Source organism: Rasamsonia byssochlamydoides (genome assembly GCF_041956645.1).
Source record: "Rasamsonia byssochlamydoides strain NRRL 3658 unplaced genomic scaffold VTN77scaffold_23, whole genome shotgun sequence".
NCBI classification, from domain to species: Eukaryota; Fungi; Ascomycota; class Eurotiomycetes; order Eurotiales; family Trichocomaceae; genus Rasamsonia; species Rasamsonia byssochlamydoides.
The window spans coordinates 15,238-29,271 of record NW_027192406.1 but is presented as its reverse complement, the minus strand read 5'-3'; the positions used below and the strand labels follow the sequence as shown (position 1 = coordinate 29,271).

The 14,034-nt window shown below is 49.9% G+C and overlaps 4 protein-coding genes across 4 annotated transcripts; 3 read left to right on the top strand and 1 right to left on the bottom strand.

Moving 5' to 3' along the window:
- Window positions 1-561: 561 nt before the first annotated feature.
- Window positions 562-3,138, top strand: VTN77DRAFT_3285 (uncharacterized protein; the record flags this gene model as incomplete). Its single annotated transcript, XM_069419216.1, has 7 exons — window positions 562-676; window positions 746-769; window positions 826-877; window positions 935-949; window positions 1,000-1,022; window positions 1,078-2,959; window positions 3,036-3,138. 7 exons carry the CDS (start codon window positions 562-564, stop codon window positions 3,136-3,138), a joined length of 2,214 nt encoding a protein of 737 aa, XP_069278554.1.
- Window positions 3,139-3,726: 588 nt separating this feature from the next.
- On the bottom strand, window positions 3,727-5,100 carry VTN77DRAFT_3284 (uncharacterized protein; the record flags this gene model as incomplete). The annotated part of the gene is made up of 4 exons (XM_069419215.1): window positions 3,727-4,223; window positions 4,297-4,603; window positions 4,668-4,888; window positions 4,956-5,100. The coding sequence occupies 4 exons, from the start codon at window positions 5,098-5,100 to the stop codon at window positions 3,727-3,729; spliced, it is 1,170 nt and encodes a 389-aa protein (XP_069278553.1).
- A 1,091-nt stretch (window positions 5,101-6,191) lies between these two features.
- VTN77DRAFT_3283 (uncharacterized protein) lies at window positions 6,192-9,230 on the top strand (the record flags this gene model as incomplete). The annotated part of the gene is made up of 2 exons (XM_069419214.1): window positions 6,192-8,586; window positions 8,644-9,230. 2 exons carry the CDS (start codon window positions 6,192-6,194, stop codon window positions 9,228-9,230), a joined length of 2,982 nt encoding a protein of 993 aa, XP_069278552.1.
- Window positions 9,231-13,278: 4,048 nt separating this feature from the next.
- On the top strand, window positions 13,279-13,621 carry VTN77DRAFT_3282 (uncharacterized protein; the record flags this gene model as incomplete). Its single annotated transcript, XM_069419213.1, has 2 exons — window positions 13,279-13,285; window positions 13,353-13,621. 2 exons carry the CDS (start codon window positions 13,279-13,281, stop codon window positions 13,619-13,621), a joined length of 276 nt encoding a protein of 91 aa, XP_069278551.1.
- Between the last annotated feature and the right edge of the window lie 413 nt (window positions 13,622-14,034).

The window sequence follows — 14,034 nt, the reverse complement described above, 5'->3', positions numbered from 1 at the left end:
AATAATGAATCTGGCAGTCATCTACCATATTCGGTCCGCTCGAGCGGGGTGAACAACTTAACCTGAGATGTCGCAACCGTCGGTAAGGAACAGACCCGTCATAAGATGCCTCAACCGCGAAGATTGAGACACCCTCAGTCGCTCCAGCTCGGTGCAAAAAAAAGTTGTTCTTGGATCATGTAGCAGAGGAGGAAGCCATCGGCCCTTCTTTGACGAAGGGTCTTTCCTACCACCTACAATAATCATGTCCGTGAAATGAGTATGTTAGTAGAAAGAGAAAAGAAAGAAAGGTCTGGCAACACACACCAAAACAGATGAAATTGAACTGTGAATGGATAAATTATCCTTCCGAAGTACCGAGCCAATCCGGAGGCGCTGATTTGGGACACTGAAGACACACCAACCGGGCAGGCTTGGCAAAGAACCCGAGAGTTCCCCAGTTGCTTTGACTGAGAACACCAGCTCCTCCATTGCGTCTGCTTCTCCATTCCCTCCCTCCTCCTAACTGGCTACAGAGCAACTCTCTGTTTGTCCTATCTTCTATAGCGTTTTTCTAACACAATGCGGCCGCAATTGCTTCGTGCGGCCGCTCATTCGAGGCAGGTCGCCAGGGTCAACTACCCCAGGACCTTTGCAACAACTACGCGACGAGGGGCCGAGGTGGAACTGACGATCGGTGCGTGCAAACGACATATGAAGAAGACACACCATGGACGTGACTGTTAGATGACTAACAACGGTTTAGACGGCAAGAAGGTCTCGATAGAAGGTAACCTGGAATTCCCTGTTTCCTCGAAATGGCCGTTCGCTTACATGCGATAACAGCGGGATCGGCACTTATTCAGGCTTGTGAGAAGGCCGGTGTAACTATCCCAAGGTGCGTAACGTGACTTTACCTAGCAAGGCGGCGGACATGTGCTGATTTTAAATATAGATACTGCTATCATGAGTAAGTTACCCCTCCTTCGGGATGATGTGACATACTGATGCAATTTCCAGGAAGCTGTCAATTGCAGGGAACTGTAAGCATGGGTCACTATGGTCAACTGATGAAAACCATGGCTAACAATTGCAAAGGCCGTATGTGTTTGGTCGAAGTGGAGAAAGCTCCTAAGCCTGTGGCATCATGTGCCTGGCCCGTACAACCCGGGATGGTCGTCAAGACAAACTCGCCCTTAACGCACAAGGCTAGGGAGGGTGTCATGGAATTCCTACTTGCAAACCATCCGCTTGACTGTCCTATCTGTGACCAGGGAGGAGAGTGTGATTTGCAGGATCAGTCGATGCGCTACGGTGCCGATCGTGGCCGATTTCACGAGATTGGGGGCAAGCGTGCGGTAGAGGACAAGAACATTGGGCCCTTGATCAAAACATCAATGAACAGGTGCATTCATTGCACTCGCTGCGTCCGATTCATGAACGATATTGCCGGCGCTCCAGAACTTGGAACTACCGGGAGAGGGAACGACATGCAAATTGGAACATATTTGGAGAAGAATATTGACTCCGAGCTCTCGGGAAATGTCATTGATCTCTGCCCCGTGGGTGCACTCACATCAAAGCCATATGCCTTCCGAGCTCGTCCCTGGGAATTGCGACATACCGAATCCATCGATGTCCTTGATGCCCTAGGTTCTAACATCCGTGTGGACTCAAGGGGCATGGAAGTGATGCGGATACTCCCTAGACTCAATGATGACATCAACGAGGAATGGATCAATGACAAGACTCGATTTGCATGTGATGGATTGAAGACCCAGAGGCTTACGACGCCACTTATTCGCAGAGAAGGCAAATTTGCCCCCGCAACTTGGGAACAGGCTTTGACCGAGATTGCATCTGCCTATGAGAAATTGAGTCCGAAAGCGAATGAGTTCAAGGCTGTTGCTGGTCATCTCGTTGAGACCGAGTCCCTCGTCGCGATGAAAGATCTGGCCAACAGGCTAGGTTCCGACAATCTTGCGCTTGACCAGCCTGGAGGCAGCTCGCCTATTGCCCACGGTGTCGACGTGCGATCAAACTACCTTTTCAATTCTAAGATCGCCGGAATTGAGGAGGCAGATGCCCTCCTTCTGGTCGGAACCAACCCTCGCCATGAGGCTGCCGTCCTAAACGCACGTATCCGTAAACGGTGGCTGCGCTCTGATCTCGAGATTGCACTTGTTGGGGAGACCTTCGACAGCACCTTCGAGTATGAACACCTCGGAAATGATCTTACCAGCCTAAAGAATGCTCTCTCTGGCGAGTTTGGAAAGAAGCTGGCTTCGGTCAAGCGGCCGATGATAATTGTTGGTAGCGCCGCCGCTGAGCATCCCGACGCAAAAGCAATCTTCGAAACAGTGGGCAGCTTTGTCGAGAAACATGCTTCCAATTTCAACACCCCTGAGTGGCAGGGTTACAATGTGCTCCAGCGCGCGGCTTCTCGGGCAGGAGCGTACGAAGTGGGCTTCACCACACCTTCCCCAGAAGTTGCCAACACAACCCCCAAGATGGTCTGGCTGTTGGGTGCCGACGAAATCAGTGCGAGCGACATTCCCAAAGATGCATTTGTTATCTATCAAGGCCACCACGGAGATCGGGGTGCCCAGCTCGCCGATGTCGTCCTCCCAGGTGCTGCGTATACTGAGAAGGCAGGAACCTATGTCAACACTGAGGGACGTGTTCAAATGACGCGTGCGGCCACTTCATTGCCGGGGGCTGCTCGTGAAGACTGGAAAATTATTCGTGCTGTCAGCGAGTTCTTGGGGGTACCCCTTCCATACGACGACGTTGAAGCTCTTCGTGACCGTATGGAAGAGATCAGTCCTGTGCTTCGCCGATATGATGTCGTTGAGCCCACCTCTGTGAGTTCTTTAAGCAAGGTTCAGCTGGTAGACCAGAATAAGGGCAGTAAGCCGAGCGGAGCGCCTTTCAAGAAGGTTATTGAAGACTTCTACTTCACCGATTCAATCTCCCGAAGGTTCGTTCCACCCTCTCCCCTTTCTTACACATAAAATCACCCGCCTTTTCGATCAATTGTTAACTGTGCGGTATAGCTCCCCTACGATGGCTCGCTGCTCCGCTGCCAAGGCTACCGGTAACCCCGAGACGAATTTCATGGCCGCGGGTGAAATGTCTTCTCAGGCAATGTTTGGCTAAAAACACCTCACGACCATTTTATCATTGCGTCATTTCCGGTCTAGGCGTTTGTCTTTCTACCACCTGAGTTGTTGTTCTTATGTGCTTGTATTTTCATCCACTCTTCATTATGCTGTCTCTGTTCTCGTTCTCCTGTTGTTTTCTCTCCCAAGAGGTGTCCGTGTCGAGGGTGACCTTGCGGGTGTAATCGATCTCTCGACCATTAGGATTAAGCGGTGGGACTTGTATATAAGATAAAATCGGACCAAATCTAGATCATAAAGAGCCAGAGTAGAAGATCGATTGAGACAAGGAGACGGACAGTCAATTAATCATAAACAGTTCAACTTGATCGATCGATCGAATGGAACCAGGACCTGAATGGACATCTGACGTACATAAGGCCTAATGCAATAGGATTTAATTATTACTTTCGCGAAAGGAAGTTCAAGAATTGCCAGTCAGGCCACTCAAAATTTGTCCGTCCAAGCGTTGAAGATAATTAAGTATAGATACATCATTGATTGACCAAAACAAAACACCATTAGATCATGACCAAGTTGACGACTTAGATAAGAGGAGCTGAAAAGGATGTGCAAGGCATGACGGTTACAATTCATCATCATCCGTCTCACCGCCCGTCTCATCCGCTGTCTCTGCAAACTCTGCAGGCTGATTTCGTTGCGGTGCAGAGGACTTTGTCCGATCATTCGCTGCAGCCTTCCTAGCAAATGGTAGATCCCTCCGGGGTGGAGGGCTTGCAGGAGGTGCGAGATTTGGGAGACCTGATTTGTCTATTCTCTGATCACGCTTCTCATCCTTCTCATCAGTTTCAGGTGCAGATGTAGATACCATATCCTCATCCTCGTCCTGCGTCTCAGTCCCGGTCTCTTCCTCCAGAGGCTGAGGCGTCTCCCGACCCTCAAGATCTGGGACCTCGTCTTCATTATCGTGATCTTGGTCCTTTTGGACGATATCCATTCTCTCAAATTCATCGTCTATATCTGAGGCCTCTGACATGTTGTCCGCCGCTCTGCGCTTGGTAGACCGACTGGTCTCAGTAGGCCGGTGTCCGCGGCCTGAAGTTGCAGCCCGGAGTTCGGACACTAAATCAGAAGAAAAATCTCAGGTTAACCAGACGTCGACTTTTCTGCTGATGAGGAGGGGATAAAGACACACCCTTTCCCATGTCAACTTTGGCCGAAGCTAGCAGGCGCTGTTGGTTCCGAATCTTGAGTTTCTTCTCGTTCAAAACCTGCACGAAGTTCGTCATCAACCGGTTCTCGTGCTCATTCTTGGCCTCGACGAGCTCCTCGAGCTGGGCATTGAGTTTCCTAATGGTATCTTCGACTGCTTTCAATCGATCGGTTAAGGACGAGATCTGCTGTCTGAGAGCATCGGCTCTCGATATCATAAGGCCGGTCCATTCGAAAAGTTCGATAGTTTGATCGTCATCCTGCGTGAGAGTAATGGAGGCCACTCGTTGCTATGGACATGCGCATTTAGTAAGGTGGTGTGCGATGGCTGGTTCCAACAATGTATATACATACTGTGATGCTATCGATCCTTTTCCTCACAGTAATGACCATCTCCTTGTTCTCTTCACCGGAACCGCGGATGGAGGCCCCTACCTCGAGACCGGTGTTCCCCCCAGCCTCCGCATTGATAGCAGGCGAACACTGGCCCAGAACGGAGGTGAGGATCTGCTCGAATTCATGATCACTTCCCTGATAGTTCTTCGAGCGGAGGTTCTTGAGATGGGACTGCTTCACTGAGCTGACGCCATTAGCTAGAGGGCCATGACGATGACACTCTTCAAAGGGGCAGTGGAGAGGCACCTGCACCGACGTAGGGACTTTCACCCTCCGTCGCAACGAGCTTCAGGTCCAGGGCAGCTTTTCCGGAGCGAGAGACATGGACGAGGACGAACGTGGTGGGATCGTCAGACCTGGGGATACGTAGAACACAGGGCTGGTGGGACATGATGATCGACGGGTAAGATGAAACTATCGAGGGGTAAGTATTTTTTGAATGAATCATCAACCAGTTCAGGAAATTAGATAAGAGTATAGCACTCCATACTGGGATACTGTAGGCTAGTATGGAGACACCCGAGAAACGAGTGGGACCAGTTCCAAGTTACGAACATCCCTCCTTCTCTAGTCCGTAAGCTCTAAAAGGTTATCGTTGTATTATTGCCTTTGTTTTATTCATGGTTTCCTCCTGTTATAGTTCAATTCCTGTTATTGTCTCTGACGTACTGGCGTATTACCCGGTAAATGGTCATGATGATGACTTGGAATTTTCTTTCACGCAGGCGGGGGGCTGTGACGCGTCTGGCGCGTGCCGTCGACATATTATTATTATTTGGCTGCATTCTGCGCTTCAGCCCTGGACTCCGTACCTGCCTCTCCCAAGCATCGCTGCATGCCACAACGGGGAAGTCTGTGCTCGGTGACCGCCCAGACTCCCTGACTCGAGTCGCAGTCCCTTCCTCCTCCATCGTGCCACCCTCAACACTTGCCAGAAAGGGATCGCTCCTTCCCTGGCCAGCCACCGCCTTCCCATACTTACTCATCCTGTTAAATGAAATTCTTCACCGCATTCGCATTACCATCACCCGCCTCCTCTTCAACCTTGCAATTTCACTCCGACATTCTTGCCCGCCTTTATCAGGACCGCCGCGGAACGTTCCGTGTGACTTGCCTCGACCACGATTTGTCACACGAGCCGCTCCCATTCCTCTCTTTCTACTCACACCCTGACTGGTATCGCCTTGTCGAGCTGGATCTCGAGCTGGAACTTGCAGTTTGCGACCAGTTTGCATCCAGGGTTATTTAACTATTTCGGTCGTCCGAGTCAAAAAAAGAAAAAGTTGACCCCGGACGCTACAACCCAGATTGTCCCTATCGACAGGAATGTCATTCGGACCTCCATCAAGCCAAACATCAGCGCCCAATATTTCTTAACACCTGGACCCGAGCATTCTCAAGGATTTTCCTTTGTTTCCCTACTGGTCACGTACATGGTCGCCTCGTTCCGCCAATCGCACCCTACGACTCGCTCCTTCCAATATGCAGGCGGAAACTCTTCGTCTGCGACAGGATGGAGAGTCGATTGAATGCTGGGATGATGACGGAGAACTGCAATGCACCGATGACATTCAATTCCACGCCGTGTCAGCTGCAACATCAGTAACCGGTTCCATTCGACGCTCGGGTCATCGCGACTCCATCTCGTCGCGCCGGTCGGCCCGTTCGGATTTGGAGTCTAATGCTGGCGATGAAGATTGGCAAGTCTTGCTTCGTGATAACGACGAAACCGCAACCGAAGAAGCGATTGCCTCCGCACATAGTGCTGGCATCCCCATTCCCAGTAATGTCCCCAGATCGGCTCTGCTCGGTGGCACGATCAAAAAACTCGGCGGCAAGAAGGCTAAGGGCTTCATCGATGACTGGTCTGAGGACTTGGAACTGCCGGGCGCCGATGGTGAACTAGCGCTGAAAGCTCATGATGAACAAGCATTTCCAGAGACCCTCCGCCAGGTCAGCTCGTCTTTGTCGAGTCCAGTCAAGTCTCGGACTTCTGTTGCGGTCGGTTCTCCTTTAGGTTCTCCCACTGCTTTTCCGCAATCCACAGCTGTTTCTCCCTCGAACAAGCATCGAGACGATAACGACACATTCGAGGGGCAAGATGTGCCCACCATCAAGGTCGCCCAATCACGGTCGCTGCAGACCCTCCCTCTTGCGAGCCTCGCGGGCTCTCCAGAGGGTGATGACGATGCTGAAGATTTTGAAAAGGATTTCGAACTCCCAGCCGACGACTCCCTTTTGAAGCTCTCTCAACCCAAAGATATTATCGACGCCCCTAGCCAAAATGTGGACGATTTGGATATCGAGTGGGCGGAGGGCAGTATCGGCGTTCGCTTCGGAGGGACCAAGAGGGATGGACGTTCGACTCACAGCTCGTCTGTCTCGGCCCTCAGTCCCAGTCTCTCCAGTTGTCTGACGGGCGAGAGCGAAGATGATGTCTTGGATGGTCTGGTGTTACCCGATGGGCCCCTCAACCTTGAAGAGTCTTTGAAGAGGCGGCAGGAGACCCGAATTTCACAGTCCGGAGACTATCGAGAACCCAAAAAGATGCCAAACACGGTGCATGAAGACAGTGACTTCTTTGCAGGTCTCGAGATTGGAGATGGTAATGTGTTTACGTCCTCAAAGCCGACCTTAAATCAAAACATCAAACGCAAAATAGCCCGCCCGTCCACTCCCACTCGTTCCGCGAAAACCATCACATTCACGAACAAGCCTGCCCCTGGTGGAACTCGGATCCCACGACTTTCTGGCCATGATCGATCTCATTCCAATCTTGAGCCCGTTTCGGAAAGCGGCGCGCCCATCTCCAAGTTTCGAAGACCGCATTCACGACTTGCAGGGCATTCAACTCATCCATCTATCTCCAGTACAGGCACCTCATCTCCTCCATCGACCCCTTCAGCTGTAGGCCGAAGGTCTCTCGGGTCAGGAAACTCGAGAGAAGGCTTAAGAAGCGATCCGACAACGACGAGTCCTCAGCATTTGAAAACGAAACGGTCCATGCCGGCCATACGTGCCGCGCAGCCGTCTCCGCCGACACTACCCTTCCAACGACCACCGTCTCGTCAAGATGGCAGCAATCGTCAACCCTCTGTTTCTGTTAATCGGCCAAAGACACCGGTAGACCGGACAACGACTGACTCCAGGTTAAGCCTAAACCGTAGACCTCAGGTACCATTCCTTCCGGCAGGTTCATCACAGAGCCAATCCCACCATGTCAGTGTTAAGTTTCCCCGGCACCTTCGCCGTCCCGACTCCGACAGTTCGGGTGACATGATGACTTTGCAACGATCAATGTCCCGTATTTCGGGCCTTCCACGCCCGAACAGTCCTGGTCGCAGCCTCCGTGAAAGCGGTAACGAAGCCTTGGCCGCCGCTGCCAAACGTACGATTACTCGGCCCACCCGTCGACGGAATTTTGGGGATGGAACCGAACTAGAGGCGTTTGACGATCTGCCCACCTCCGCATCTGTGGAGAGTCGATTTGTGAAGAGCCCGGTCGGACATGGTGCTCCAAGATCCTTACGGAGTCGGCTGGGCCAAGCTACAGGAGGGTCGCCATCACGGACGGGGACCCCGGTCCCTTCCAACCATAGTCCCTCCAGACCGCAGGATTTTACACCCCGGTTCGCTAGAGATACAACAGCTTCCCGAATTGCACGGGAACAGCGCATCGCCTCCTTGTCGGTCCCCATAAGGGATCGCGAAGGTGGACCTCTTGTTCCGCTCAGTACGAATTGGAAAGCACAGGGCAGCTCCCGCGGGACGGATACTATATTGAGCTTGAGGAGTAAGCGAGGGAAGACAGCGCAGACGCCAGGATCCAGGCCGCATCTGATCAGGCCAATGGGATCAGGCGTCAATGAAGCTAGATGTGAGTTTCCTTGACCTCTGCGAAAGGCGTAGGCATTCATCTCATTGTTTTCTCTAGCTGTCAAAGGGATGCGATACAACCCGGTCACATGCCGCTGGGAAGGTAACGAAAATGCCATTGCTGAATTCGACGCTATATGCTCTCCAAAGTCTCCTAAAGCTGCTCCTGCTCTCATTACCAGCGTGGGTGCAATGCAAGGCGTCCAAATTGTGGGTGACATGGTGTTCGATCCGCAACGGATGTGCTGGCTCAAGCTTGCTCCTATCCAACCAGGGAACAATGTAGTTGCAGTGGTACGTGACGAATGTGATGATGTTTTCGCTGGTCTAGATGACCTTCAAGAGAAGCCAGCCCCTAGACATCGACGAACGGTATCCAGCGGTTCGAACGAACTTGATGGCTCTGCAGGTTGGGATGACCAAAGTGGTGGAGATTCCTCCGAGGAATGGCCCATCACAGAGGAATTCGACGTTGGGCCAGAGTTCATCAAGCGACAGAGAGCCGAGGAAGAAAAGTGGAGACGGAAAGTCGCCAAATGGGTCTCGCCTGATCGTAGAAGACTTGGGGATAGTTGGCGATGGGCTATCCGGGATTTGGTGTCATCTGGCGGTGTCTTTGGTACTCAGTGGCGTGATAGCGCATGAGAATGAGTTGTCATCGTTCTTATCTCTGAGTGAGGCCCTGAGCAGATGAATATAAGACGCCGGAGGAAGAGACATGGGTGACTTTTTATGACTGTTACGACCCCCTTTTTTTACATTGATGACTTGTTCGAGAGGTAAGGAAAAGGAAGAAACAGGAAGATGGCCGCCATTGTACATGCCCTTGACGGGAAAGTGGCTAATCTTCTGCTCCTTTATGTCCTTTTTTTTTACAATGTTAACGACGAAAGAGAATACCCGGTGACCAAGGCGGATGACGACTTTTTCGCTTGGTTCGCCCAGGATTCTCTGATGAGTGATGACAAAAAACAGATTTTCCATTGGGCGGTGTTAGCAGTCTTTGCTTCGGCTTTGCTTTGCCTATCGCATCTCAGCTTGTTTCTTGTGGTTCCTATTTGTGTCAAGATTCCAGGTTTCCTGGATCCTCTGTGTGGACTTGACATTGTGACTGTATCATGTAATAATAATATCTTTTTTCTACACGTTTGTAATTTAGGTCTCTGTTGGATTATTTTCTGATACTCTCGCCCTTGCAGACAAAGGTAGCAAGTGAAGAGAGAAGTTGGAGACAAGGTCAAATAGTCAAGAGATTACCCTCGATCTTGTGAAGTAGAATTTCGGTCAAGTCACCAGGGAAGCATCATAGTATGAAGCGTAACTTACGGTGAGGAATTGATCGAGAAGGGGGGAACGAAACTTCCATGTCACCTCGTCCAGTGATCTAAAAGATCTTTACCCGATGTAGCCAGGGACTGATCAGTGAATACCATTCCATAAGGCAGGAGTGCAGAGGGTTGGTTTGATGCAAAGTAGATGTATTTCATGTATAATTAACACGGTAGGCGCGATGTTGCATGGTCCAATTAGACGGTAATCCGGACAGTCCGTTTCACCGGTGAGATCCCTGCAGCGAGACATGATACTTCCTATAGATCCGACGACCCCCAGCAGAAGATCAAGTGCACTAGCCTCCAGTCTAGGTACAGTTCGGCAAAGAGACATTCTGGGCCCTGCCGGTAGGAAAGACCCGAAGGTCCCTTGGGTCACTTGGTGTAACTGGATAATGTCTAAGGAAACTTGCCTACCCCGGTGAGTTGACAACATACTTCAACCTGATCGGCTTCGGAGTACCGATGTGCGGCTAATCCATGCTAGGTGTGCTGGCTCTTTGATCCATGTGCAATGCATACAGTAGGTCCTCACGATCAAGTATTAATAAACCGTCGTCTTGATCGAGCAGAACGGTCATCACAAGATTTATTCTACTAGTTTTGAGCATATTGCGTTGAGATGTATTGAGGCATGTATCTACTGTACAGTACATACACCGTATGCAAAAAAAAAAACTAATTCGCATCGTAATTGCATGAATCTGAACAATTTCCGAGCCGATTGACGGCTAGAGAGGTCAGTAGACGACATACGTATTTAGGTATGCAGCTAATGACAGTTGTCCTGGAAGAACAGGGTATCGAAAACTGAACACCGAATCCACAAACAAGGGACTGTCCTTCTTTGTCAGTATTATTACCTAGCCGGGGTGACGTCTAGCAGTGCTGTACTCCGTAAGTTCGTAACAGGCTCACAGTAGCCTGCCGAACCTACCTGCAGGAGTCCTTGCCGATTCTGCCTTCTCGACCAAGCTTTTCTCACCTGGACACTAGGTGATTCGATCTAGAGAATGTATCTATGGCCTCGTCTGTGCAATGTATAATGGCCTCGGCAACAAAATCAAAAATATCCATACCAGGGCAACCATCAACAGTTTTTTTTTCCTGTTGTTAAAGGCTGCACCACAAGATATTGTCTGTCCTTTAATTAAGGCTCGAAAAGGACAAGGAGATTGGGGAAGGGAAGTAAGGTATATCATGCCTTAGGGCTTCCTAAGATCTAAGGGAATCACTAACTCATATGAATATAGGTTCAATTACATGTACGACAAAGTAGCTAGCTAAATGGCACCAATAACAGAATCGAATTTGTAATCTCAACAAAATTCAACAAGGAGGATGGTTCAAGCCTGGCCAGTCATGCAGAAGTTATTACCATAATAGTACTAGTCTTGTATTGAAGGTATGTCTTCTATCAGTTTAATTCATTGTTTAATACGTAGCTTTTATCTTATCATTATACATATCTTCACGAACCTGGCAAATCGTGCCTATGGCAAAATGACATTGTATGCATGTATGTACACAAGAGACACTCTTGGAGGAACCTTACTCTTGCACCCAGCCAAACATATCAATATTTATGATACTGATATTTCTTTCATTCGACGAGAATGTCACTAAATCCTATTTAGTTCTGCTACTTGTAGGTCCGCCGAAGCCCATCGACAGTTCCCGTCGGAAACATACAGCATCGCCGATAAGACCAACGAATCAACAAGATGCACAGGGTCCACAAAAGTGAAGCCTAAGCCTCGCTAGCCAACCGAGATCCAGGAGTTCGCCCATTTTTGTCCCCTGCGAAACTAACAACTCCCACTCGACCCAAGAACCAGGTAGGATAGAAGGAAGAAAGGAAGAAAAGAGATTCAATCTGAGCTGCGACATGGCCGCCATATACACAGTATCGCAGCCATTACCCCACTCGGAGCACTAGGAACTGCGGCTGGCTATCCAGATAGCGACGGTTCGGGATCAATTTGCTGAGGTCTTCCCTGGTCTGTCCAGGATCTCAACAGAATAAATCAAGAGCTATAAACGATCCGTTTCTCAGATCACGTTGTGGGGAATACTATGCCTGCTGTTCTAGAGCAATATGCAATACCAGTTCTAACAATGTCTATTGGACCAGAGCTTAATAATTGGATTCTGGCATTAACATGCAGAGCCACCGTCAGGCACTGAAATAAATACATAAAACGCCATACATCTCAACACAATCCACGTTGAGAGCGCAACGAGTCTCAGACATGGGTGGGACATAATAATTGGAAAAGATTCACACTACAAATATTGAACAGACCCGAATGCCAATATCCTAGCGTGGTGGCATTCTATTTGTCAAACAGTCTGCAGTACCTTGAATCATCCAGTTGGGTAGCAATCCGCATCTGCGCAAAAGCCAAGGTAAAGGGATCTCGAATGTAGTGGTAGATAAGACGGTCTACACGGGCTAATTGCAAGTAGTTACAGATGTATAGGAGCAGGCTCTTCGGCCCTCCGAGCGCGGGATGAACGCAGCCAAACGTGGTCAAGAATGCGAACTGAATAGATACTCAGGCAGCTGGCTCGCGCATGAGCAAAGAATGATCACAACCCGTCCGTGAGGGATAAGAGATCGCTTCCTTGGGGTTGATGAGCTTAACCGACTATTGTTCTTGAATCCAATACCGGCATCCCCCATGTCTAGCGCATCTATTCTACATGCATACGTCACACGAGACAGGGGATGGATGTGTTGGAACGTGACACCTGGAGGACTCTTTCGGCGTGGCAGGGGTTTAGAGATCTCCAGCAGCTCACACGCCCAGATGCTTAACTCGGACTCCAAGGGAAGCAACAGACTGGAAAGCCAGAATATCATGGAGAAAGATGTTCATTTTTTTGCAGTAGCCTGTGGTACTCCGACCAGGGCTTTTGGCCAGATGTCTGCGTTGACTTGACAGCAACTTCCTCATCCAATCATCCGTGAGGGACTGTGAGGAACAGGCACGTCAGTACGATTCGAAGGTTGACATGACGCTTGTCCTGCTGATCAAAACATCGGGCGTTAAGTTGTGGCACACGCATTATTACCCTGGTTGGCAGTGCTGGCGTTCCATATGCACCGGCGTCAACACTCTTCCACCATTGGTCCATCTCAACCTCGGCGGTAATGAAGACAGGCATTAGAGGCTATCAACGTGGCTCCGTGAAGACGGTCCTAAGTGTCTTCCACTTCAGAGGACCATCGTGGTGAGACGTGACGAAAGCTCCAAAAGCGCCTTGCTCTCATTGGGCTTCTACTGTCGGTACGAGTGCTGGCTCTCGATACCTCGAACTGTTCCCTGCCATACACAGATAAGACGAACAAGAGGACCATGTCAGGCAAGGCTTGTCCCGGACGCCTTCAGGCCGAGTTCGTGCCTCTCATTACTAACGCCTTGAAATTCAGATATTGGAGCCAGCCATGGTTTGGGTGAATCGACCAGGCCAGCTCCTGGAAATATTCAAAACCATGTGGCTCCCACAACCATAGTTGCTTCTCACGAATGGACTGGAGAAGCAGCTTGCGTACCTTACAGGAGCATCCTGCCGCTACATATCTTCGCCTTGTTTAACAAGGGTCCCTTCTCTATGCTTCTTTGTTTGCCAAATGCCCCTGGTTTCCTGCACGTCAGGGTTCAATCGTTCCGTGTTGTTCTTCTCTCATCATGCCAGTAATATATGATTCTACAACACATCATACATACGGCGTTATATCTATTCCCCGGCCCTATTTAAAGCCATTCTTCTCGACCTGGCCCTTGTGTTCCTTTCTTGGGCGGACTATCATCCTCTGTGCTTTCAATTTAGCCTCGCTCTGACGCAAGAACAAGTTCCATTGCCCTGGCATTCTAACTGGGCATTGAGGTATTACAAAAGGAAAGAAGAAAAGGGAAATTTTGGGGGGGAAAAACTGGCGTACGTCATTGTATTTCTTTTTCGAACTGCTAAAGAGAACAAGAGTTCCTTCCTTTCTTGTCTTTTCGTTTCTATCACTCATTAATTGCCATTCCACTCCAGCTACAATTCTTTGGCATTCCGGGAGCAGTGACCTGAATAAAGAAGAGTCTTTACCTCATTGCGAGAGACAG